General features: G+C 33.5%; 1 protein-coding gene across 27 annotated transcripts in view; it reads right to left on the bottom strand.

Moving 5' to 3' along the window:
- LOC145248863 (roundabout homolog 2-like) overlaps positions 1-27,177 on the bottom strand; it is an 837,477-nt gene that overhangs the window by 228,617 nt on the left and 581,683 nt on the right. For all 27 annotated transcript variants that reach the window (XM_080110589.1, XM_080110593.1, XM_080110605.1 and 24 more), the window contains 9 exons: positions 23,963-24,241; positions 21,005-21,143; positions 17,629-17,756; positions 15,764-15,888; positions 13,795-13,954; positions 11,820-12,038; positions 5,234-5,323; positions 3,485-3,675; positions 1,517-1,667 (listed from right to left, as the gene is read on the bottom strand). In XM_080110589.1, coding sequence (XP_079966715.1) covers positions 1,517-1,667; positions 3,485-3,675; positions 5,234-5,323; positions 11,820-12,038; positions 13,795-13,954; positions 15,764-15,888; positions 17,629-17,756; positions 21,005-21,143; positions 23,963-24,241 — 1,482 coding nt within the window. The remainder of the gene's footprint in view (positions 1-1,516; positions 1,668-3,484; positions 3,676-5,233; positions 5,324-11,819; positions 12,039-13,794; positions 13,955-15,763; positions 15,889-17,628; positions 17,757-21,004; positions 21,144-23,962; positions 24,242-27,177) is intronic.

Here is a 27,177-nt window from a genome sequence, read left to right as displayed (position 1 = left end):
TTATTTTGACTCTCGAGTATATATCAGTTAATATTTTATATGTTTTAGATAGAGTGGTTAACAGTGTCTAACTGTGTCGGATATATACTCGAGAGTCCAAACAATGAAAAGAATATTCTCTTGTCATAGCCCTAATAACAACTGATTGACAAAATCTGTGATATATACGCATGGGTGGGTGGGTGAGTAAGTGAGGGGGGGTATCTAAAAATGCTATTTCAATTTAAGTGTGGCAGACATATGGATCTTTTTATTGCACCCGACACGTGAAACGAACATTAATGACTCCAGAGTTTATTGCTATTATTACTAGCAGTAATAGTAGTAGTAGTAGCAACAATCCTCTCATGATATTCATCATCATTCGACTCATACTTATCTTCAAGTGGCTCTTACGATTGATAGGTAGTGACCCCCTAATAAATAATAGAATAAAAAAGAATGGATATGTTTCAAGCTTAAGAAAAACACTCAACTAGCTACAACCACTATAAACGATTTCTCCCACTCTCTATCTGTGCCTAAATCTAAACGCAGATTCCATGAACAAAGCTTCTTTCCTAAAACTGTCCAACTGTAGAACATGCTTCCAAGCCGTTTACAATATGGTCGCCTTCAAGTCCAATGTAAACAAGTTCTTGTTGCGCCATCCCCTTAAACAATTCAAATTCTACCCAATCTACACTATTAACAATTTACTAAACTACCATATTACATTGATTAACCCTTATCCTCGAATGGCTTTTGGGCCTTGATAAGTGGTGACTCCCTTGTAAAAAAAAAAAAAAAAATGTATGACAGACCAAAGGAAGTGTAATATTTAACTTAATTATGCCAGACGAAATGAAAATATTATTTATAAATGAGACGTGACAGACCAAAAGTAATGCTATTTCAAACTTTAAAATTGCTGTTTCAAACTTACGCATGGCAGACCAACGAAAATGCTATTTGTAATGTAAGCATGACAGACTAAAGTAATTCACATGTTTTAAATGGCTTCAAAAATCTTGAGTGTATCCAACCCACATTTTAGGCGCATATTCATAAAGTTTTGTAGAATCCATAAACAATTTCAACTGTAAAATAATTACATGTATATATGTTATCTATCACCCCTTATTTAAAAGATGGAATCGCCCGGTCGCTGAATATTCAATTTAAAAAAAGTAATAAAAAAAATTGTTTGTTGTGTCAAACGTAAAACTCAAACCAAAATACACTTTGGATTAAATAAAGGGTTCCTTCCATTTGAAATTCCGTACAGATTCCAAAGTTCAACAAGATACACCTGAAGAAGGTCGGAGATTACATCGGCCAAAACGTTGTGAGAATAATATCGAAGGGGAGAACAGTGGTCTGAACAATATAAATATAGACAGATAACTCAAAAATAAAAATGTGAAAAATAAAAAAGGGCAAAAATTAGAAGATCGGATCAATTTTTAAAGCACTTCTCAGATTTCAACTGTTTATAGAAACAGAAAAATGGGAAATGTTTCTTTTTTTTTTTTACCTTGAGTCTCTATCATTCTTGACAGGGGACTAGGGGCGCTGATACCATGGGAGTTTCCAGCTCGAACCAGGAACACATAATTTTTATTGGGTTTTAAATTGCGCACTGTGTAACTTTCGAGTGATATGTCGTCAGCTGCAGTCACCCAGCCCTTAGAAAAAAAAAAAAGAAAGAAGATAAGAAATAAATTCGTTATAAAAAATATATATTGCAATTAAAGACAATAGAAAAAATTATTGTAAGACTGCAAAAATCATCATCATCATCATGAAAATCCCCCCTCCCACATCCTAAAGTCCAAACCTTCATCACCGTGGTAGAGAGTATAGAAACGTGGCAGAGTCAAAAGTACCTGGCTGACAGGGATCTGGTGGAAATCCAGGAGGAGTCGCTATCAGGATCTGCCACCCTCTGGTCGTCTCTGCATGTGGAACTGCAAATCAATGGAGTGAAGGTAGCAACATTGCTTCTGCGTTATTCCTTTATGTGTTTGAGGACCAAACCTTCCCCGAATTCGCATGCAACCACTGAGCATTGCTGCTCTCAGTGTCAGGAGTAAAACCAGTAACCTTGAAGGTTAATGAATAACTGCGACCAACAAAGACTTCATACAAACCAAACACCCCTGAGCATGATTTTGTGAACTCTAAGCAGAAGGCTAACTCACTATATATAGGGTGGAACGATAAAGTAGTCGCTGCTTTCAACATGATCAAATCAACAGATCGTCAAGAGCTTATCAAGTTTTGGTATATTCAGCCCTACCAATATGACATGCCAGGTCTGATCTGACCTAACATGGTATCATAGCTCTATCATTATGCTAAAGATGGGCAAGAGAGGGCTAAGTGAGAGGCCAGCACTAACTTTCATACAGCATCACACACTTAACACAGCTGTTATATATCCTCCCCCCTAGTAGTGAGTGCGATAACTAATGATGTTAGGAATTACAACAGTTTACAGAACTTAGTCCATGACGATTTTATCTTAATGGTAGAACAGACACGAAACAACTTCCAACACTCAAAATCTATGATATAAAAGGCAACATATGTGTGTGCGTGTGTGTGTTTGTTTATCTGCCAAGATCTTTTGACATATGAGGCGGACCGTGACAAAATTGGTATTGTTTTAAAGCTTAGTCTCTCGGACAACAAATATCGAAAAATTGGTCAAAAAAACATTAATTCCTTCATTGTCAACTGAACCGTTTTTTACAAGGAGGGGTCAGTTTTTGTTGTCGACAACATTTTTGCGAGCCATTCAAACCTTGTGTCAACGATGTCGCATAAAACACGTTATTTTGACCGCTCGTGATGTCACAATTGCAGTGGGCGCATCGATAAGACTGTTTGCTTTTTTTACACCTCCTTTTCCTCCTGCGTGTTATAGATTCGAGCCTGCCTACTACTCCTAATTTTTTTTTTCTTGCGCTTGCAATTTTGCTTCTTTTTTTTTTTTTTTGTTCAACGAACAACCTGCTGATATTTTCCCATGGGCTCATATGCATTATCTTACAGTGGACATTCATTGGTTTGGTTGTTTTTGTTTTACGGCATATCAACCCTTTTTAGGTTATTTAATGCCGAATCCAGTGATTTTGAAGAACAATTTCTTAATAGAGTATATTTGTTTTTTTTTTTTTTAAGTCGGTTTCTATTTAACCCATAGTTGGGACCCTAACAGGTACTACCAGTCTGGGTCAGAGTGGACCTGGGAGCGATGGCAATTAAAGGGTCGCTCCACACTCCCCAAAGCCCGCAAGCTGGGGCCTCACCATCGGATATAGTTTAAGGTCATATCCAAGTCCTGATTGCAATGATAGAAAACGCATTTTATAAATAACAATAATAGCATGTATTCATTACAACGATAGCAAAGCCATTTTGTAAACAGCACGAATATTCAATGTAATAACTAAAAGGTCAAAATATGCAAAACGCAAATTCAAGGCGGAGAAATTACCTTTCCTGTTTGAGGGCTAAAATATTCTATTGTGTAGGAGTATATGGGAGATCCACCTTTATGTGAACTTGGATTCCAAGTCAAGTGAACTGTTGTGTCCGTAACTGTGCTGATTTCAGGGCGAGACGGTGCACCGGGAAACATGGATGATTTTGGCGCACGATGATATTGGACTCCAAGCGTTCCAGAAGCTGAAAAAAAAAAAAAGAAGTGAATTGAAAGAATGTGGTCAAATTATTCTTCGACAAATCAACATCTTGTATTTATTTTTATTATTTGGACAGTTATCCTCATCTTGGGTGGCATTAGCACAACATTTTGGCCGTTGAATCCTACGCCATTTGTCAGGTGTAACATCCATGTTTTTTTTTTTTCAACTAAGGAAAAGGGGTTAGCTTTGTATTGTAAGAATTCAGACAGTGGGTTTGAAGGTGTGTCCGTACTTCATAAAGAAAGTTCAATCTTCAGGGGTCAGTAAGATATTTTTTTTTAGGGCTTTCGATTTCACGGAATATCTATGCTATTTGTCAACATTAATGAAAAAAATGTTTTATGAAACAGCAAACAGACATCCCATGCGTATTTTCATTTAAAAAAAAAAAAAAAAAAACACAATGCAAGGGAGGCCACTCTAAGGGAAGAAGGTTTTTTTGTTGTTGTTGTAAAATTAGTAACCAAAACAATACAAAAAAAAAAAAGGGTCAATTTTAAAAAATACCAAACAATCAAAACAATACAAACATTCATACCTCAAAATTTCAGAATTGCATTAAATCAACATCTTGTTAGAAAATACGTCCATTTCATTTTTGCTTTTATTTAAAACTAGCGAGGGGCACCCGGCGATGCCCGGGTGTTTGTAGGTGTGTGTGGAAACTCCGGGGGTGGGGGTGGGTTAAAAAAAAGTAAGTATGAGATTCGAACCCAAACCCTTGAGGCAAAGTTGTAAATTAAAGTGTGAAAAAAAAAGACGTGCGACGTTAACCATTGCCCCATCGCGAGATGTTAACTGAAACACGTTTGAATTTATTTAATTACTTGGATTTGGCAGAAGCCCGTTTTAATGAGTTAATGAGGTCAAGTTTGACTGCGGGATACTATTTCATTTACTGCGGAACGCTTTTTTTTTATGTTTATTTTCCCAAGATGTTATAGGAAAAAGACTCACCCACATGCGGTGAGCGACAAATGTTGAATATTTATCTTCCCGAAATCGAGCAAATTAAATAGACAGGCGAGCTTCGTTGTTAACTGTGAGATATTACGATTTATATGTGATATAAAAAGTTTTAAAAAGTTGTGAAGCGACCGACCGCTTCTCTGAAAAAAGCCTTTTGTAGACATACAGAAAAAGCGAACACATATACATACATTTTCGCTTTTATATTTATAGATTAGTAGGGGGGGCGCCTAGCGTTGTCTGGTCATAAAATACGGTTAAATATGATATTTTAATTTATAGCGTCAATTTAAAAAAAAAACAAAAAAAACAGGGGTTGGGTGCCATCAGGCAGAAGCAAAACCGAAAGTTCTTTCAGGTTGATGTTCCCAGGATTTGGATGTTTAATTTTTTACAGATGGTCTAGTGGAGGTACTTACATACTCCATCATGTCTCACTGCGTAGTAGCCATCCCTGTGAGTGCTTTATGTCACATTGATGGTTGAATATGATTAAATTAAAAAAAATAAAACAAAAATTTTAGCATATCGAAAGAGAAAGAAAAGAATGAAAATATCGATCTACTTACGGACAACTGTTAAGGTGGCGCTCCACGTAGTCTTTCCTGTGTCACTCACAGCTCTGCATGTATATGTGGCTGTGTCCGACACCTGAAGATCTGTAAAAGAAAAACATATTCGGATAAATATTTCTATATACAACTAACAAGATATAGGGAAAACTCCTAGGTTAATTAGAAAAAAAAATTAAATAAACCTGCACAATTAAAAGGCTACCCGAAAATTAGCAGCAAAATCCCACCTCTCCGTTGTAAAAGTCCTCAGATTCTGAAAAACTTTCTACTTGAATAGCATTTTTTTTTCCTTGTACCGATTGCCATTGGAATTTCCCCTCCTCTCCTTTACCCCCCACCCCCAATGTGCTAATATGCAGAAATTTAAATGTAATGTGAACAAAAATCTTGCTTAATAGCTTCCTACTTAGGATTCTTCCTATAAATCTGGTCCCTAATCACAGTAACTCCTTTGCGTCTCAGTGACAATATACCTTTTAAATACTACCAGGAAACCACATCAAGTCCGAGAAGATATTCTCTTTGCTTTCTTTTCCAATTTTACACCTTCTCTTTGCAACCAAACAGAAAATTTGCTTAGACTTAATGTGGTTTCTATTTGATTCTATTTCTCCTCTTTCCCTTGCTATAATCTTCATAGCATCAATTTTTTTTTCTTTTAATTGCAATCCTAAACTAGATGTTTGTTTCAATATTTTGCAATTACTTAATGTTTGAATTTTTTAAATTCATTTTATTGTTTTTTTTGTGTGTGATGGAAATTTCTCAAGTGTTAGTTTATTCCCAATATCAGTTATTAAATTTAAATTTAATCCTATTTCCCTAATTTAGATTATAATTAGGATTTTTTTTTTGTGAGTTAATGACCTACTAATTTATTTATTGCATCATCCTAAAATCTTTGTGCTAAATTTAATATTCTTTTACAACACTAACATTTCATTTTCAACATATTCCTGAATTTCTTTTTCCTTACTCTTTTCTAAAAAACACCGTCGTCATCCTGTTTATCATCACCACAATACTACTACTACTACTACTACTACTACTACTACTACTACTATCACTAATCCCCCCCCCACTCTTTATCTGTGCCTAAACCTAAACGTAGATTCCATGAACAAAGCTTTTTCATTAGAACTGCACGCCTGTGGAATTGTCTTCCGTTTTCCTGCTTTCCGGCTGACTACAATATGGTTGTCTTCAAGTCTAACGTAAATAAGTTCTTGATGAGCCGTTCCATATAAGTTATCAAATTTACCAAATTTTCATTACTAATGATTACTATATTGTCCAATTTCTACTGTACACTCTTTAACCCTTATCCTTGAGTGGCCTCTTGGCCTTGATAATGTGGTGATGCCTATGTAAAAAAAAATAATAATAACAACAACAAATGTATGTTCTATCCGAATTTGTTGCTATGATGTGCTTGACTATAGTTTTATGTCTATTGAGAACATGTATCCACCAAGTTGCTTCCGTAGCTTCATCGTGCATATGCTATGCACTGTCAAAGATCAACTAATGAATAGGACTAATCTTCATATTTAATATCTAGTATTCCAAAATGGTCAACTGCCTGATGACTGACCAGGTTCAACGTCGCTTAACGGGTAAGATGATTAGAATCGATGTATCAACGCGATTATGCCGTATAATTTTGGTCAAATAAAGTGACTAAAAAGCGCGGTTGGGCTGTTTCTCATGATTTGCAAATTGCTGGTGTCAGGTTATGCCGTTGGCTAAATTTGTTTAAATAAAGTGGCCCAATTTCTCGCCTTTTATTTCGATAGATACTTCATTTTTACTTTTTATATTAAAAGGCGTGATGATAGGAATTTATTTCTATTCTAAACAAAAGTTTAATGTTATACAAAGTTGTGTTTTTAATTTCCTCTTTAGAATTCACTATTACTGATTTACTCGGTTTATATTGTCTAACTTTATCCGCTACTTTTTTTATTCTTATGTAGTTCCCTAACCCAATCACTTAATGCAATCGTGTTTCTTTTCTTATTTTTAATATTTATTTTTGTCTTATCATTATTTTTATCCTTATCCTCATTTCGATTGGGTTCCTTTTCTGGTCTAATGTTAAATGGTGCAATATGGTTTCGGTATCTGTCCTAAAAATTACATTCGGTTCCTCCTAGGTATATCTTTTTTACTATTGTTCACTTTAACTTCATATTTGTATACAATTTTAGAAATTAAGCAATTGCCCTCCAATGGACATTCATTAGGTATTCTATAGTTACATTTTTTCTCAATATTTAATTTACCTGATATATATATATATATTAGTGATGGGATGATTCCGAGAGTTTTCCCAATTCCGATACAATTAGCGATCCTGTACTAAATTCTCGATTCTGATACAATTACCGATTCCGATTCTTTATAAATCTCTAAATATTTAACTATAAAATTGTTATTTTGTCCTGATTACTGTAAAAACATCTTAAATGCGCATGTATTTTCTCAAACATAAGAAAAACACACTTGTAACGAGGTGATCTAGATATTTTAGTCTTACTGGAAGTTTAAATCAATAAATATTCATTATTTTATTATTACTACAAACAGTGGAAGATGTTTTTATAAAAACAAAATCAAATAAAATAGATAATTAAAGGAATCAATTTTGGTATCGGAAAATAGGCTAAAATTTTCCCAAAACCGATACTAATTCTGATACCCTAAAAAGCTCCGATTTTTCTGATTCCGATTCTGATTAATCGTCCCAACACTAATATATATATATATATATATATATATATATATATATATATATATATATATATATATATATATATATATATATATATATAAACTGATACAGATAAATAATCTTTATGCAATAAACTATCTAGATACAGAAAACTCTACTCGGATGAGCGGAGCAAATAAAATAAGAATTGTAATAATTTTTTTCTTTTATATATATATAAATAGTTTTAGAAAACTTTTAACTTGAAAACTACATAAAAAAATTTAAGTTTTAAAAAAGATTTTAGTCCTTCATTGGAAAATTATTTTGTCAGTAAGTTCGCAATTGCTGAATTAACTTGCTAATATATATATATATATATATATATATATATATATATATATATATATATATATATATATATATATATATATATATATATATATATACGAATATTGGCTGGAGAGAGCTTGGTAAGGATACCTTAAACGGGCCTTATTATCGGGCTTGAAACCGACGGTACCAATGATCTGTCTCAACTAACAACTTTCTGTACACAAAATATAAAATATAAATACGCTCTTACAATTTGGATTTTCCTTTTAATTGAGCACTCTGTTGGAATTCTTTTTCCCCCAAAAACTAATCATATATATAATTATATATATATATATTTATAATTATATATATATATAAATATATATATATATATATATATATATATATATATATATATATATATATATATATATGAGGATAATGGAAATAGTATTCCGACGAAACAGACAAATAAAAAGGAACAAACCGAATTATGTGTTCATCAACGTTTCGTCTTTATTTCGAGACTTCCGAAATAAAGACGAAACGTTGATGAACACATAATTCGGTTTGTTGCTTTTTATTTCTCTCTCTCTCTCTCTCTCTCTCTCTCTCTCTCTCTCTCTCTCTCTCTATATATATATATATATATATATATATATATATATATATATATATATATATATATATATAATGGACTCTCTCATCGTGTTTGACGTATGAGATTCTGACAATAAGATTGTAGTGAAAATTGAGTGTGACTACAGTCACGGAGGTAGGCTGCATGTGCGAACTCAAAACCCCAGCGATGGGAGACGAGTAGGCGACGAATCAGCAGGTTCGATTGCGCATTAATTTGCATAAATGAGATGATATAAGGCCGGGGGTTAAGATGTTTGAGAGAATCGAGCCGTTGAGTTCTCGAGAACTCGATGGAACCTGGTTAGAACGGAGAATGTCGCTGAGAATCGAGTCCAGGTTTTTTTTTTTTTTTTTTTTTTTTTTTTCTCGATTAGAAACTATTTCGGCTTTAAATATTGAGCCAATGCGGCCGAGATGAAATGGGAAATTTTAAATGATTCGCGTCGAACCTGAAAAATTAAAAGTCGCGTTAAAAATTGAAAAGCGTTGTCGAAGAGAGAATTGAATGAGTCATGTCAAACTGCGAAGGTTGAAGATATGAAGTGAGTCGGACTTTTTTGTCTTTTTGTTTGTTAATCCCAGTTGGATTCGCTGTATTTATTTAACTATCGTCGTCAAATGAACGTGTTGAAATGCAGTTCGGTCTACTTGTTTGTATTAAAGTCGTCGTTTTTAAACGTGGAATTTGGAATAAAATTCGCTTATATTTGTTTAAAAAAAAAGTCGTCGCTGTTAACAGAACTTAAAGATTCGATTCGGACCACCTGTGTGTATTAAAGTCGTCATTTTTCAACGAGGAATTTAGAGGGAAATCCTGTTGTGTTGAAAAGAAAAAAGTTATCTTTTTTAAACGAAAAATATTTTACTCGAGTACAATTCGAGTCGGATTTTATTGTGTTTTAAAAAAGTCATTGCTGTTAAAAGAACTTAAAATGTGATTCGGACGACTTGTATGCATTTAAAAGTTTTTTTTACATACGGAATTTAACATGAAATCATGTCGTACTGAAAAGGAGAAAAAAGGTGTCGTTTTTAAACGATAGTTATTTTGGTAAGAGTACAATTCAAGTCGATTTTGTTTTTGAAGAAAAAGTAGTCGCTATTAAAAAGAATTATAATGCGATTGAGCCGACTTGTATGTAAAGTCGTTTTTAAATGAGAAATTTAAAAATTAATTTCTGTGTCTAGTCGTGTAGCCCCACTTTTGCTAAGTAGTATCTGTCTTTGTTGGGGAATAGTGAGAGCTAGCTGTGTCTAGCGGAGTGTTGAGGGCTAGCTGTGTCTAGCAAAGACGGATACTACTTCCCTACCCAGTTTATGATCATGGGATCGGGGGGGGGGCGTGTAGTAAAAATTGAGTGTGACTGCAGTCACGGAGGTGGGCTGCATGTGCGAACTCAAAACCCGAGCGATGGGAAACGAGAAGGCGACGAATCAGCAGGTTCGATTGCGCATTAATTTGCATAAATAAGATAATATAAGGTTGGGAGTTAAGATGTTTGAGAAAATTGAGCCGTTAAGTTCTCGAGAACCGGATGGAACCTGGTTAGAGCGGAGAATGTCGCTGAGAATCGAGTCCAGTTTTTTTTTTTTTTTCGATTAGAAAGATTATTCATTGTTCCAATGGTGTTTGAAACGTTGGGGGCATTTCAATCCCTCTAGAGATTTGAATTGCAAACAACAGCAACTGCAGGTGTAGTTATTGGAAGCATTTGATGAGTAGCTGTGTGATGCCGTTTTTCGATTTTCTCTTTCATTATACAGGTGATCGATTGCTGTCGAGTAGTGATTTTTAGCTCCAGTTTGGCACACAGTATATATATATATATATATATATATATATATATAGTAAGTTATAAAAATATATATGGCAATTAAACTACACAGAATATTTCATGTTTCATCCATGCTTGGATTCGTCAGGCTTATGTGAAGAGTTGTGGTTGTCTCGCGTTTTTATATACACACATTCTATTGAGTTTGTAGTTAGCCAATCAGCTTCATAGTTTCCACCGCACCCTTCCTATCCTCTTCTAATCAGCCAATGGGCAGGCACTTACAGGACAAAAGCCAAGTTGACCTTAGGTTCAACCCTTCCTGTGTGTGTGGTTTTTTAGATATCTAGTACCATTAATATTCAATAGCATTTATATTTCTATTAATTAAAATAGACATTACTGATAGTAACTTGTTTCTTTGATGTTTTTCTATGACTGCCTGTATTTTTTTTAAAGAAATTCGTTTTTTTTTTATATAAAAAGCTAAACGGACAGTAGGAACCGGAAGTAAAAGAGAACAGACAATCTTGACTATATCCAAAAAAGGCTATATACTCAATCAACCATGTTATAACGAAAGTAATGTGCGTTCAATAGAACAATAAAACGATACACCTAACAGGTCTATTTAACTGTTAATGTAGTCAATATTTTTCTCTTGCGATTTCTCTTAGAAGCTTGAAATTCAATAGAATCTTGGGAAACGTGAGTGCGTTATTATTTTAAGAATCTATATATAAAACTAAACCTGTGTGTGTGTCCAAAATGGCTGTTACAATCTGCTTTACATGTAATTAAAGATAGTTTCCTTTCTCTCTCTCTTTCGGAATCTAAAGTTTTACAAAACTTCCACACGCAAAGTTTCTTTCCTAAAACTTTCCATCTATGGTACACAATACCGTAGGAGGTCTTCCCAGCTGACTATAGCATGATCGTTTTCAAGTCGAATGTTAACAAATTCTTGTTGAGCTGCTTTCTTAAATAATCAAACTCCGCCCAATCATCACCATCATTAAAATCATCTTTAACGCTTATCCTTGAGTGGCCTTCAGGTCTTAATAATTGGTGACACCTTATCAAAAAAAAAAAAAAAAGGGGAAAAAAAAAAAATAGAAGTTAGTGAACTTACCAGATATCTGCAGGGATCCAGTTCCTAAAAGCATTAGCCTAGGATTGTTCATTTGTAGAGGCCGTCCATTCCGAAGCCACTGGATTGCGGGCATCGGATCTCCGTGTGCCTGACATGGCAAAACGGTGCCCGTTGTGGTCTGTAAGGTCTGATTTTGTGGGCCCATGTTAATGATTGGTGGTGGGCGCAAATCGTTATCAGGAATTTCAGGACTAAGTTCTAAATGAAAAAAAAAAGAGGTGGGAGTTAAAAAAAAGCATAAACCAATAACGTTTGGGTAGAAGGAAAAGGTTACAGAGACGTTTTACAGCCAATACAAATGAAGAAATTGTCAACTAAACAGATTATTTATAACCCTAACCTCTGCACCACTGCCACAATGTTTTATTTCTCCCATGAACCTATTGTACTTTTGTTATGTATTTGGTGCGGCCGGTTTTTCAAAATATAATTGTTAATACTAACTTTTGTCACTGGTTCAAGATATATACACATTGACATCGAGTAAAACACAGCACAGTTGATCTATAATCTATTATATAAACGGCTATATGCCTGTCTGTCTGTAGGTCAGTCTGTCTTCCTATTTTCGAACTCTATCTCCTCTGAAACTAAAAGTCACAGAGCGGCGCTAGGGACCTCAAATGATTAGATTTTTTACGGGCCGTTCTTTTATGGGTCTTTAGCTGGTTAAAAAGTGTTTTTTGAGGGGTCAAACATGAGAAAAAAAATTGCAAAAAAATCGTTAAACATTTTGTACATTCATCTTAGTTTATTTTTAATGTTTAATCTGTTCATGTGCATGTCATGTTAGTACAGTGGTAACGCCACCAGCTTTGAATGCTACAATTTTGCTTTCGGTTTCGAATCTAGCTGATGGCACTCAAATATATATATATTTTTTTACTTTTGGAAGCACGACTCTATGATAATATATACGAAATCTGGACAATTTGAAATATCATATTTAACCATATTTTACAACCGGGCAAAGCCGGGAACCACCCCCTGCTAGTCTGACATAAACGTATATTTATAGTTTAAGTGTCAGCTGTTATTTTGAGTCAATAATTTTGTCGGCAAAAAAGGGTGTTTATTGTGCCATTAGCATCTCGAATCATTTTTCAAGTACAAAATACACAAGGTCATAGAAGGACTTTATTTACTGAATTGGATTTAGAAATCTGATCCAGAAAAGATCTAGCTAAATTACCCTCATAATAAGCCATAAATATTTCAATATTCTAACATAGAAATTTCGCCTCTCTTTATTTTCCGTGCATACTCTTTTATTATAAATTTTATCGTTATTATTATTATTATTATTATTATTTTAATATCACTTGGTGTGTTTTCTGATTTTATATATTTTAAACTTTTAGTGATTTCTGACTCAGAATTTCAGTGATTTTTTTTCTTGTTTGTTTATATCATTTTTTTTTAACATGAATGTCATGTACTTTTGAACTTGTTTAAACCAAATGGAGTTTACTTTTCAATTGATAAGGATTATATATCCCCATAAATATTTCAATATTTTAACATAGAAATTTCGCCTCTCTTTATTTTCCGTGCCATACTCTTTTATTATAAATTTTATCGTTATTATTATTATCATTATTATTTTTTTTTTAATTATTATTATTATTATTATTATTATTTTTTTTAAAATTATTATTATTATTTTTTTTTAATTATTATTATTATTATTTTTTTTTTAAATTATTATTATTATTATTATTTTTTTTTAAATTATTATTATTATTATTATTTTTTTTTTTTAATTATTATTTTTTTTTAAAATTATTATTATTATTATTATTTTTTTTTTTTTTAAATTATTATTATTATTATTATTATTTTTTTTTTTTTAAATTATTATTATTATTTTAATATCACTGCTAGTACTAATAAATGAATATAACTAATAATGGTTCATTCCAATCACCGGGAGTTGGGTTCCATTTGTACTTACTCCTGACTGTGATATGGACCTTTTTCTCTTTAACGCCTGCAGCATTATAAGCATGGCATGTGTATTCTCCGGCATCTTCAAACCGAACCTGACGGATTCGCAGGGTTCCAATCTCATCAACAGAAAACCGGCCATAATCACGTTTTGGAAACATCAAATTCTGAAATGACAAAATTTTTTTTTTTTTTTTAATCAAGCAGATTTCATATAAAACGTCAATATTCAAAACTGTTAAATTTTGTCAATCATACGACTGTTAACTTGCAGTGTTGAATTAATATGTTCAAAGCAGAAGCAGCAACGAATGTTGTTATTATGTATCCACTTTTGATTGGATAAGAGCTCAAATAAACAGTTTCTTCAACCAATCAACATGCAATAGACAAATCTCGCACATACTATAAAAACCCAAACGCAGCATTTTTTCTCCTATTTCCTATTTTTCTTCCACAGATAACACAACACACACATATATATATATACATCGCAATTCAACCAGATCTTTAGGCGGCTGAAAAACTCTCGGTAATAAAACAAACATAATGAAACACATTCATAAACTACTGTACGGCCAGCGAATCACACACGCCACTCACTAAATGCTAGTAATGGGACAATTCTAATATTTTTCCCGATTCCGATACAATTACCGATTCCAATTCCAATTCTTTATAAATCTCTAAATATTTAACTATAACATTGTTATTTTTTCTGATTATCATAAAAGCACATGTTATTTGTGCATATCTTAAACTTAAAAAACGACCTATAGCTTTTAGTTTTACTGGTGATTTAAAATCAGTAAATATTTATTATTTTATTATTACTACCAACAGTGGAAGATTTTATTTTAAACAAAATCAAATAAATAAAAAGATAATTAAAAAAATCGTTTTTGGCATCAGAAGATAAGCACATATTTTTTTGATTCCGATACCAATTCCGATACCCTGAAAAGTTCCGATTCCCGATTCTAGTTACTCATTGTGATTTTTTTTTTTTCGATTACTTTAAAAATAATGGAATACTGTTGTCATATTAGGGCAGGAGCTGCAAAAAACAGCCTATCCTGCCTTGACAGAGTACAAAATAGACTTCGTGGCTTAGTGGGGGATGCCCTTTTCTCTACCCTGCAACCTCTCTCCCACAGAAGAGACGTTGCGAGCCTATCCTTGTTTTATCGTTATTTCCATGGCAGGTGCTCGTCTGAACTCCAATCTCTGGTCCCCCCTCGCCAATCTTTCACGAAAAACACCCGTCTAGCCGAATCCACTGTGAAAAATTTCCCCCACTCTATATCTGTGCCTAAATCAAAACGCGGATTCCATGAACAAAGCTTCTTTCATAGAACTGCACGCCTGTGGAACTCTGTTCCGTCTGCCTGCTTCCCACCGGACTACAACTTGGATGTGTTCAAGTCCAATGTTAACAAATTCCTAATGAACCGCCCCCTTAAGTAAACACTTCATCAAATCTCCACACTAACGTAATGTACTTGCAATAACCCTTATCCCTGAGTGGCTTCCGGGCCTTGATAAGTGGTGATCACTGTGTAAAAAAAAAAAAAAAAAAAAAAAAAAAAAAATACATGTTAACTGTGTACATCCTAACCTTAACAAACACACTTGTGGTGGGTGATCTTTCGCTTTTAGCTTTACTGGTAATTTAAAATCAATAAATATTATTTTATTATTACTACAGGCAACAGAAGATTAAACAAAATCAAAAAAAAAAAGAAAGATGATTAAAAGAATCGTTTTTGGCATCGGAAAATAGGCACATACTTTTTCGATTCCGATACCCCCCCCCCAAAAAAAGTTCTGATTTTTCCGATTCTCGATTCTAATTAATCGTCCTAACACTACTAAATACGTATACACGACTATTTCAAGATTATAATTGTTGTGTTATGGGATTAGATATCATCTACCGACCCCTCGGGAAGTAAGAAAAAGGATTAATGACGTACCTGATCTGTTCCTTGTCGCCAGTACAATGCTGGAACAGGACTTCCATCGACAACGCACTGTAAGGACAAGGTGCGACCAAGACCGATCATTTTACTTGTAGGAGAAATAACAAATTCAGGAACAGCTGAAATGAGAGAAAGGTTGAGGAGTTAGGGTGAGGGTTAGAAAAAGGAAAATTTTTTTTTTATTGATGTCATCGATCTATATATTAGGAATCATGACGTTATATGAATGTTCCTCCTCATCCTCCCCCTCCTCCTCCTCCTAACAGAACAATCTATTTTAAAATCAAAAATATAATAAACAATATGCAAATAAGTAATAACCATAATACCTTATTCTATACTCTTGATTTGGAAAATGTTTATCTGCTAAACACACACATAATCTACTGTTTTATATATATATATATATATATATATATATATATATAGAGAGAGAGAGAGATTTCCAAGTTAGTATCTGGAACGTGTTTAATCCACTGGAAGAGATGTATCGTCAGTCTTTGTAAAGACATGCACATAGGAGAAGGAAAACTATGATATAGAAACCTGAGGTCTATTATCTGATTTGTCTTGTGGCAGTCATTGCACCGGCTGAGATTAGCAGTTGTATCAAAAGGAGTGGTTGGTTCTGCACAAAGCCTTCACCACTATAAAGAATTCATCAGTGGAGATTGCCGAACAAGTTAGTTGCTGTGGTGAACCTCACATGTCGAAATCAATAAGCGTATATCTTCCACTAACAATTGACCTGCTGGTATTTACAAGTTGTTGATTAATCTTTATAATTATCTCATGCAGGCCTCCCTCTCTCTCTCTCTCTCTCTCTCTCTCTCTCTCTGTGTGTATATATATATATATATATATAGCTTATACGTTTATATGTAATTTAACTACTTACATATGAATAAATAATAAAGTTCTCATTTAGATAGCTCAATAGTGCGATACTAGAGCTATAAAAATTTTCTTAATGATACAACGTTAAAAGGAATAGACACTCAAGTATTTACTCAGTTTCAAAATGTTGGTCTTTTATTGATAATCTCTCTCTCTCTCATATATATATATATATATATATATATATATATATATATAACTACTTAATTTACTCACATAAAATTAATATACGAAAGTATAGATTTATGTGTAAACTTTAAGTATTTACTTCAAAAGTGCTCAATACGTAGGTAGAGCTATTTAGTAAGTTATAAAATATATATGGCGATTTAAGCTACACTGAATATTCCGCGTTTCATCCACTCTAGGACTCTTCTGAAGAGTGGAGAATATTCAGTGTAGCTTAATCGCCATATATATTTTATAACTTACTATATATATATATATATATATATATATATATATATATATATATATTATATATATATTGTTTTCGTTACAAGGCTGCCGAAAGTAAAAAAAATCACTTTCCTTAATTAATTAATTAATGAGCTCTTTAACGCAACACATGATTACAAAGAATGTGTTATTTTGAAGTTTTTTTTACTTCTATATTTGTTTCTCTACCAAGTATTGACAGTATAGTCTTCCTTACTATTTCACCAATGAGCGAAGAAGTATATTCATAGTCTTTTCCAAGGTTATTAATAATAGTGATACAATAATTTGAACAGGACTTGTGACATATTGAACCCTGGCTCCATGCGAGTAATCAACCACAGTTCAAAATTACTGTATTGTCTCAAAGTGTCATGACCGACTCCCAAAATCCAAGGGCAATCACTCACTTTGCGAGTCAAGGGAAGTAACTCTGTTTTTTTAAAATTTTTTTTTAGGTTGACTCTAACAATTATAAAATACAAACACGACAAGAAAGAAAAGGCAAGATATTGTATACAAACCATGCACAGTAAGCTTGGCAACCGCTTCAGATACTCCGACTGAATTTTCTACTTGACATATGTATAAGCCATCATCACTCACTTCAGCTTCTTCGATCAATAAATTACCATTATCCAACACATGAGATCTGAAATTAAAAACAACACAGGATTTTTTTTTATGTATTATCTATAACATTTATAATATTAATTAATCTACGTAATTGACCCGTCCATTTGATATAATTGTAAGATTGTTCACACGGAGACTGGGGTTGAATTCTTGGTTGAGTCACACGAAGCAAAGAATGGTACTTGATGATATCTTGTTACATATGCAGCATTGTAAGAGGAGATTCAAGTTCAAATGGGGTAATCCTGGAAATTGAGTGGTGTCTTCTCCTAAACCTCGGTGTAGCAGCTAAATAAAAGAGAGCCTTTGAGTCACTCTTGACAAAGTCTTCACCACTTTAAACAAATCGTCTGTGTGAATTTCCAAACAAATTAGTTGTTGCGGCGAACCTCATATGACAAAATCAGCAAGAGTATCCATATATATATATATATATATATATATATATATATATATATATATATATATATATATATATAACTACTTCATTTACTCACATAAATTTAATATACGAAAGTATAGATTTATGCGTAAACTTTAAGTATTTACTTCAAAAGTGCTCAATACGTAGGTAGAGCTAGTTAGTAATTTATAATATATATATGGCGACTAAGCTACACTGAATATTCTGCGTTTCATCCACTGTAGGATTCGTCAGGCTTATGCGCGAGTTTTGTGGTTGCTTCTTGTTTTTATATATGTTGAGGATTTCTAGTCGCCATATATATTTTATAAATTACTATATATATATATATATATATATATATATATATATATATATATATATATATATATATATATATATATATTTAGTAGAAATGGTAATTAATAAAAAAAAACCCGAAGAAAGTGCTCAATACTGTTGTTGAGCAAATATGACAGAAACCCTGTAAAAGTCTGAGGAAGCTACATGGCGGCCAAAAAACGGTCGTGTAGCCGAAACAATAATGTAACTTAACAGAAAAATACGGTAATAAAAAATAAAACGTGTATATATATATATATATATATATATATATATATATATATACACGTTTTATGTTAGGAAGGATTATATTAAAATATTGGATGAAAACCTGAAAGACTCTGCTAAAGAGCTCTCACTTGGTCGTCGTTGGTGGTTCATGCAAGATAATGACCCAAAGCATTCGGCTAAACTGACTAAGAAATGGCTTGAGGACAATCATATTAATGTTTTGGAGTGGCCATCACAAAGCCCAGACGTTAATCCAATTGAAAATTTATGGATAACATTAAAATTGAGGGTAATGCAAAGGAAGCCTAAGAATCTTATTCAATTGGAGGATTATTGTCAGGAAGAGTGGGCTAAAATTACTACTAAAGAGTGCAACAACTTGGTTGTAAACTATGAAAAGCGACTGAGGAAGGTAATCAAGGCCAAAGGCTATACAATTGATTATTAAATAAATCGTGCCAATAATTTTGAACAAGGTTTTTTGCAATTATGTTTGTTGTTCCTTTGTTATTTATTTTTTCTAAAATCCGATTGCTGCATCGGAAAGGCCAGTTAAAAATACATAATATACTTTGTTATTTTCTTTAATTTAATCCCTTTTTTAGAATTTATTAGACAAAATTTAACTTTTATTTTACCGTGCCAATAAATATGATCATCACTGTATATATGTATATGTATGTAAGATTGTGAATATATATACATGGTAGAATGATAAAATTGTTGTCCTACATAAGACGACATGATTCCATTTCCGTTTGATGAAAATAGATTTTTTTTTTTTGTTGCAGACTATCAACTAGTTGGCCAGTTGTGTACAAATCCAAAGAGCGATAGGAGCTTTCTATCATGTCTGAAAGTGACACAATGTTCAACGAGCGAGATCAGAGATGCGCCGCTGCAAAACTCATGATCTCTACCGATCCAAGTTATGACAACAGGACCATTGTCAGCACTGTGTAAGCGTGAGCGAATGGTGACTTTGTAGAGGTACAAGATACTCTCAAGCGTAAGTAACTTTCTAGCGCGGTAGACAGAGAGAGAGAGAGAGAGAGAGAGAGAGGGAGAGAGAGAGAGAGAGAGAAACCACCTTCTTTGCAGCAGCCTTGGCAATGTCCTCAATGTATCTGTTCCAACTCATGTTTCCTGTGAACATTAAGCCGACAAGTTTGAACGAAGTGCTTTCAGTTAATGTATCATTAGTCATGGCTGTTAGTGGATGAGAAGGTTTCTTGTAATTATTAAAAGAAAGAAGCTTATGCCGAATCCGGTCGTGGTTGTTTGGTTGTTTTGTTTTACGGCACATGAACCCTTTTTGGGTCATTTAATGCCGAATCCGGTAATTTTGGAAAAAGTTTGAATGCTTCAAGTTATTTTTGTCTTCAAATATTTATTCATGATGTTTGGTTTGGTTGTTTTGTTTTATGGCATATCGGATTAATTAATCTTTTCATGAAAAAAATAGATAAGATCTATATAAAAAAAAAAAAGAAGAATATTTTAAAACAATCCTTGCTAAATGCTTGGAATGTTCTGGATTGTTTTTTTTGTTTTTTTAATGGAAATCACTCCGGATCAAAACATGAAGCCACTTGATGTAAGGATCTAAAAATATCGCTTCAAGATCAAAAGCTAACCAACAATAAGTGTTTTATGGATAGAATCTGACTCACACAACGGCAATTTTCCCACCTTTGTCAGAAACAGCGCTGATAGAATGTGAAGCCTAGAGGACAAGATAAGGGAATTGAGATTTATGACTCCCGAGTAAATGCCAGCCTGATGGAAAGTTATTGATCTGCTTCAAATTTGTCAATTAAAATTATTTATCATGAGTTTTGATTATTTAAATACTCCAATAAATATCCACAAACGAAGAAGAAGAAGAAGAAGAAGAAGAAGAGAAACTGATTCTTCACCAAGACCATACACCATGTAACAAGTTAAGGAACACAATGTCAAAACTACATGAATTGAACTAAGATCAAAGTGTAGTATCTGTTCTTCAGATGCTGCACTTCAATTTCTTGTTCTCTTTCGGTGGAGGAGCAGCCCTTCACAACTGAGACAATTTTTATTTTTGTACCTTTTCTCCACGTTAAAAAACGACCCTGGTGTCTAACTCTGTCCCGTGGGGAGGCATTGTAAATAGGTACTACTGCACTTATTCTATTCCCCAAATTGTGCCTGTTTCGACTACTGTCTGTTTGCAGATTTCAAAATAATGCTTTAATTAAAGGAAAAAAAAAAAAAGAAAGAATCTTTCAAAAGAAAATTGGTGGATTTACCTGTCAGGTGGCAGATTAGTTTTTTCTCTTCTCCACGTGATAACAGGTTTTGGATCTCCTCGTGCTCGACATTCTAATTCAACATTTTTACCTTTTTCTACAACTTTATCCTTTGGTTGGATGGTTATTCGTGGCTTCTCTGCAAATCAAATTATTAATAGCATCAATTAATAAAGAATGAAAAAAGAAAATTAAGGAAGAAAGATGGAAGAAAAATTGAAGAAAATTAAAGAGAATAAAGGAAGAAAGATGGAAGAAAAATTGAAGAAAATTAAAGAGAATGAAGGAAGAAAGATGGAAAAAAAATTGAAGAAAATTAAAGAGAATAAAAGAAGAAAGATGGAAGAAAAATTGAAGAAAATTAAAGAGAATGAAGGAAGAAAGATGGAAAAAAAATTGAAGAAAATTAAAGAGAATGAAGGAAGAAAGATGGAAGAAAAATTGAAAAAAATTAAAGAGAATGAAGGAAGAAAAATGGAAAAAAAATTGAAGAAAATAAAATAAAATTAAGGAAGAAAGATGGGGGAAAAATTGAAGACAATAAAAGAGATTAAAGGAAGAAAAATGGAAGAAAAAATTGAAGAAAATAAACGAATAAAAAAAAGCAAATAAAGGAAGAAAAAATATTGGAGAAAATAAAAATAATTAAAGAAAGAAAAAATGGAAAAAATGAAGAAAAAATGGAAGAAAACATTGAAGAAAAAATAGGAGAAAATAAAAGAAAATAAAGGAAGAAAAAAAGAAAAAAATTGAATTGTGGGGAGATAGAAAGAGAAAGGGAAAACGGAAAGAAGGAAAAGAGGGAAAAGGCAGGTTGTTGTTTTGTTTTTTAGTTTTGCAGAACACAATTAAGTTTTGCAAAAAAAGAAGTAGAAAAACAAAAAGCATCAATGTTAGGTGCATTTTGTTTCAGGAGCCAATATCTTCAGGCAGCCTGATCTGGTAGCACCAGAATTCTTACTTATAATCAAATGCTGTTCGTACTATCGATCAATCTTAGTACTGCCACAGGCTTCGTACGGATTTTCAATGTCCATTTTCAAGGACTTTTCAAAGTTTTTCAAGGCCTTCTCCAGACAAAATTCAAGTTTTCGAACCAAAATTTGATATATAAACAATGATATAACAAACTAAAAAACTTAATAATCGACAACAGGAAAAGTCGTTTTCATTTATCTCTTTAGTTCGTGAAGTAGTTTTAAAGGTCACACAGTTATTCACGTGAACTTTTCTGACAATTTTCATTTACATACATAACAATATACCCGTCGACAATCATATTTACATTCTCTGACCCACTTATATTTAGCTAAGCAAGCGCGATTAAATATTATTTTCCCCATTGTAAACTACACAGTGGCTGTTATACTTTTACATTTTGAATTTCCGGTATTGTGGCTACAAGAGTTACGTCCCTTTATCAGAAAATTACCTAAATTTATATATATAAAAGCGAAAGTGTGTGTGTGTGCATTTTTGTGTATGTCCGTAAAAGGCTTTTTTCGTCAGGCTTTTCAGTCGGCTCACTCCTTAAAACTTTTTATATGCTGTCTAAATCATAATATCTACGACTTAAGAACGGGGGTCACGGCTATCTTTAATTTGCCCGACTTTTACGAGCTATTTTCGAGATATTTTTTGATCGTCGCGTCCTCGAAAAGCAAATGATGGGATGGGGGAAACAGAAATAGGCCTGCAGCACAAAACTAGGTCAAACATCACGCGACTTAACTTTCTCACACCTGTATATTTCACTTTATGAACGTTAACTCATAACACTTATCACTTTCTCTCTCCTCGTGGCCGAGATGGGTAGGTCTCAGGTTTTTTTTCCATTTCGTTTCCACCTTCGCATCAAGGCTTCGGGGTTCAAGCCTACCTTCCTACTAAAACTTTTCTTTTCTTTTACACCTCCAAACACCTGGCCAACATTTTTTTTTAATCAGGGTTGTTTTGATCTACCTCCTCCTCCACACACCTCCAAACACCCGGGCAACGCTGGGTACCCCCACTAGTCTATAATATAAATCTCACCTATCTGTTTTTATGTATAAGTATGTCTGCCTAAAACTTTCGACAGAGGCGACGGATTTTCACGAGATGGATATTGTTTTGAAGATCGATCCTTCGGATGACAAATATCGAAAAATTCACTAAAAACATTAATTCCGACATCCTCAACTGAGCCCTTTTCTACTAGGATCTCCTATCGCCGATATTTTCAAAAGTCATCCCCTCTTTTCGATTAAGTAGCCTTAATTTAAATCTTCGCGACTTCCGGTTTGGCGATGGTCGTAACAGCAAAGACACTACGTTTTTTTTATGCTCTTTTCCTCCTTTGCGGTACGGGTTCAAATCTGCTTGCCTACTAACACTTTTTTTTTTTTTTTGCTCAACACGCACCTCCAAACACCCGGGCAACGCCGAGCACCCAGGCTAGCATTATTATAATGAAAACACCAGATAATTGTGTGATAAAGGGGCGTAACTCTTCTATCCAAAATAATACGATGCAATTTCAAGAAACAATGTATTTCGATTTTATTTTCAATATTTAAAAAAAAAATATTGTAATGGTATTTTAAAAAATAAAAATCGAAATAAATACTAGTTTATTATTTTTTTTAAGTTTATTAATAAATTAAAAAAAAATAATAATAAACTAGTATTTATTTCGATTTTTATTTTTTAATATTGCAACACAAATTTTTACTGGACATAAAGAATACGATTTTCAAGGCCTTTTCAAGAAATTTTCCATATTTTCAAGGATTTTTCAAGATAATAATAGAAATAAGTCCTTGCAAGGCAAAAGTCAAAACTTAAAGACTTTTCAAACCTGTGCGAATCCTGTGCCATGGTGTTTCGGCTGGCAATCATTTCGTCTCGTTAACCCTTATTCTCGAGTTGCTCTTAGCTTTGATAAGAAAGAAACCAAACTAATTCCTCGATACTTACCATAAACAGTCACTTTTGCAGCCTTACTTTCGCTTTCCCCTGCTTTATTAACGGCGACGCACGTGTAGTCGCCAGCATCCATTTTCTCGATTGACGATATCATTAGATCTCCATCTTGTTCTAACGTGATGCGGCTATTCGTCATCAGTCGACTGCTATCCTTCCGCCAGATGACACGCGGTTCTGGTTCTCCTCTTGGAGGCTGACATTTTAATATGGCTGTGTCCCCGACTGCAACCATTGTGTCTTCAGGGTTCACTTTGAAATCATCACGGAGCACTGCAAAATACAAAGAATGATTACATATTTATATAGTAGAACAAAATGTCTTTCCTAGAGCTACCCGTCTGTGGAGCACAATACCGCGGGGCGGCTTTCCAGCTGACTATAAGATGGTCGCTTTCAAGTTTAATGTAAACAAGTTGAGCTGTCCTAAAGTTCAAGCTCATTGTAAACAAGTTGGGCCGTCCTAAAGTTCAAGTTTAATGTAAACAAGTTGAGCCGTCCTAAACTTCAAGTTCATTGTAAACAAGTTGGGCTATCCTAAAGTTAAAGTTTAATGTTAACAAGTTGAGCTGTCCTCAAGTTCATTGTAAACAAGTTGGGCCGTCTTAAAGTTCAAATTTAATGTAAACAAGTTGAGCCGTCCTCAAGTTCAAGCTCATTGTAAACAAGTTGGGCCGTCCTAAAGACTAAGTTTAATGTAAACAAGTTGAGCTGTCCTCAAATTCAAGTTTAATGTAAACAAGTTGAGCTGTCCTCAAATTTAAGTTTAATGTAAACAAGTAGAGCTGTCCTCAAATTCAAGTTTAATGTAAACAAGTTGAGCTGTCCTAAAGTTAAAGTTCAATGTAAACAAGTTGAGCTGTCCTAAAGTTAAAGTTCAATATAAACAAGTTGAGTCGTCCTAAAGTTCAAGTTTACTGTAAACAAGTTGAGCCGTCTTCGTAAATAATCAACTTCTACTCAATTTCCACTATTACCGATTATCATGGTGTTCACTCGTAAACCCTTATCCTCGAATGGCGTTCGGACCGTGATAAGCGGTGACTCCCTTTATATATATATATATATATATATATATATATATATATATATATATATATATATATATATATATATATCAAACAGAAAAAAATGTTTGTTGAGATATGCTTTTCTTAAGATGTGACAATCTGAAGCATCCGTGCTTTGAAAGTGTAAGCAGATGTTCATGCATAGAATACCCCGCCCCCTCCGGCCATCCCCACCTTAATTCCCCTGACGCACCCGTCATCTACCAGGCCAGGCACAATTTAACAACAACAACAACAACAAAAAGCGATGCAGCTTCTAGTACAAAGCACTTAAGTAGACAAAGAGATTTCTCGGTAGTTCAATGGCTTCTAGCATCTTAAGTACAGCAAATTTGTAGGTAAGAAGCCAAAACAAAATTGTATGGCAAAGAAGAAGAGGAGGAGACGGAGGATTGGCGGGGAGTTGAGAAAGTGACAAGGACATTGCTGATGACATAAAGTAGAGCACCTGAACTGAAACAGATGAACGCGCAAGTTCCGAAAGTAAAAGCCTCCTATTTATTTCAACTCCAAAAAAGTTGCAAGAGCCACAAAAAAAAAAAAAAAAAAAAAAAAAAAAAAAAAAAACGAGAGCGGTGTCATTAAAACGGGCGACCTTTTGTGTTCCAAAATTTTTATTTTTCTACGAAGTCGTCCCAACACTAATAACGAACAGGAAGCATTTAATTAGCTCAAGTGATTCGATATGCCATAAAACAAAACAACCAAACCAAACGCTATGAATAAATAAAGATATAAAGAATTTGAAACATAAAAACTATTACCAAAATGACTGGATTCGACATTAGATAGATCGAAAAATGTCGATGTGCCGTAGAACAAAACAACAAAACCAAATACTATAAATACTTGAAGCAGCAAAACTTTTACCAAAATAACCGGATTTGGCATCAAATAACCTCAAAAGGTTTGATATGACATAAAACTAAACAACGAAACGAAACGAAACCTCATTCATACAACAACAATTACAGGTCCTGGATATGACCTTAAACTATATCCGATGGTGAGGCCCCAGCTTGCGAGTTTTAAGGAGTGTGGGGCCACCTTTTAATCGCCATTGCTCCCAGGTCCACTCTGACCCGGAGTGGTAGTACCTGTTAGGGTCCCAACTATGGGTTAAATAGAAACCGACTTGAAAACAACAAATATATTCTATTAAAAATTTGGGTTTGTATTACTGTACACATAGATTCGAAAAAGTTGTCAAAAAAACAAATATATAACAAATAAATGTTATCAAAGGCAAGATAAATTACTTTTCTACCAAACTGGATATAATTTTCGTGTTTTTATTTAATGTAACATGTTTATTCAACTCGAAAAGCATACAGCGTTTACCGATGTATTGGAAAATTCAAAATGGCGCCCGACTCTCTCTTTAACACGGTAAGTTTGGGAAAAGGTGTTATAAATAGACAAAATACTGTTAGAAATTCGCTCAATATATATTACCGTCACATAAGTTGACATATATTCAGTGTTTTTTTAATAGTATTTTGTCTAGTTTATTATTTAAGCATATTTTATGACTGGGCAACGCCGGGCAGCATGCTAATAATGCGTTGCGTTTTCATCAATAAGCATGCTGTAGATTTAGATTTTTGGAACCTGTTCTTCCAATGCGAAAAAAAAAAAAATTTGTGTGTGGTCGAAATCCTATTACTTTCAAGGTCTTAATTAACTCTCATAGCTGTGCATTTTCATCATATTAAATATTAACTTATGGAATTGAAAAATGATTATCACTTAATTAAAGGAATTAATTGCGGCTATTAATAGTTTTAATCACATAAATATTAAATGGTTCCTCTTTCTTCTTCATTTAACAGGTCCCTACATCAGATGGTAGGGTTGAACGTTGGCTATGACGGCATAGAGTCATTTTATCCACGAATGTATATGTTTAGTTATATACTAGCAGATCGCCCGGCGTTGCCCCGATCATAAAATATGATATTTTAATTTATGCAGATTTCGGCTAAAAATTAAGCGACTTAAAGCTAAAAATGTACATGTACACATGCTCAAAAGTTAATTGATATTCATGTTTTTATTCTTCAAGCTCTCTCTATCTTCAATCGATAGTTTGTAGTGTTTGGTTTGGTTGTTTTATAGTGGATTTTATCGTTTTTGTTC

Source organism: Euprymna scolopes, chromosome 27, assembly GCF_053919585.1.
Source record: "Euprymna scolopes isolate OS-2025 chromosome 27, ASM5391958v1, whole genome shotgun sequence".
Taxonomy (NCBI): Eukaryota; Metazoa; Mollusca; class Cephalopoda; order Sepiida; family Sepiolidae; genus Euprymna; species Euprymna scolopes.
This window is presented reverse-complemented; position numbering and strand designations above follow the sequence as displayed.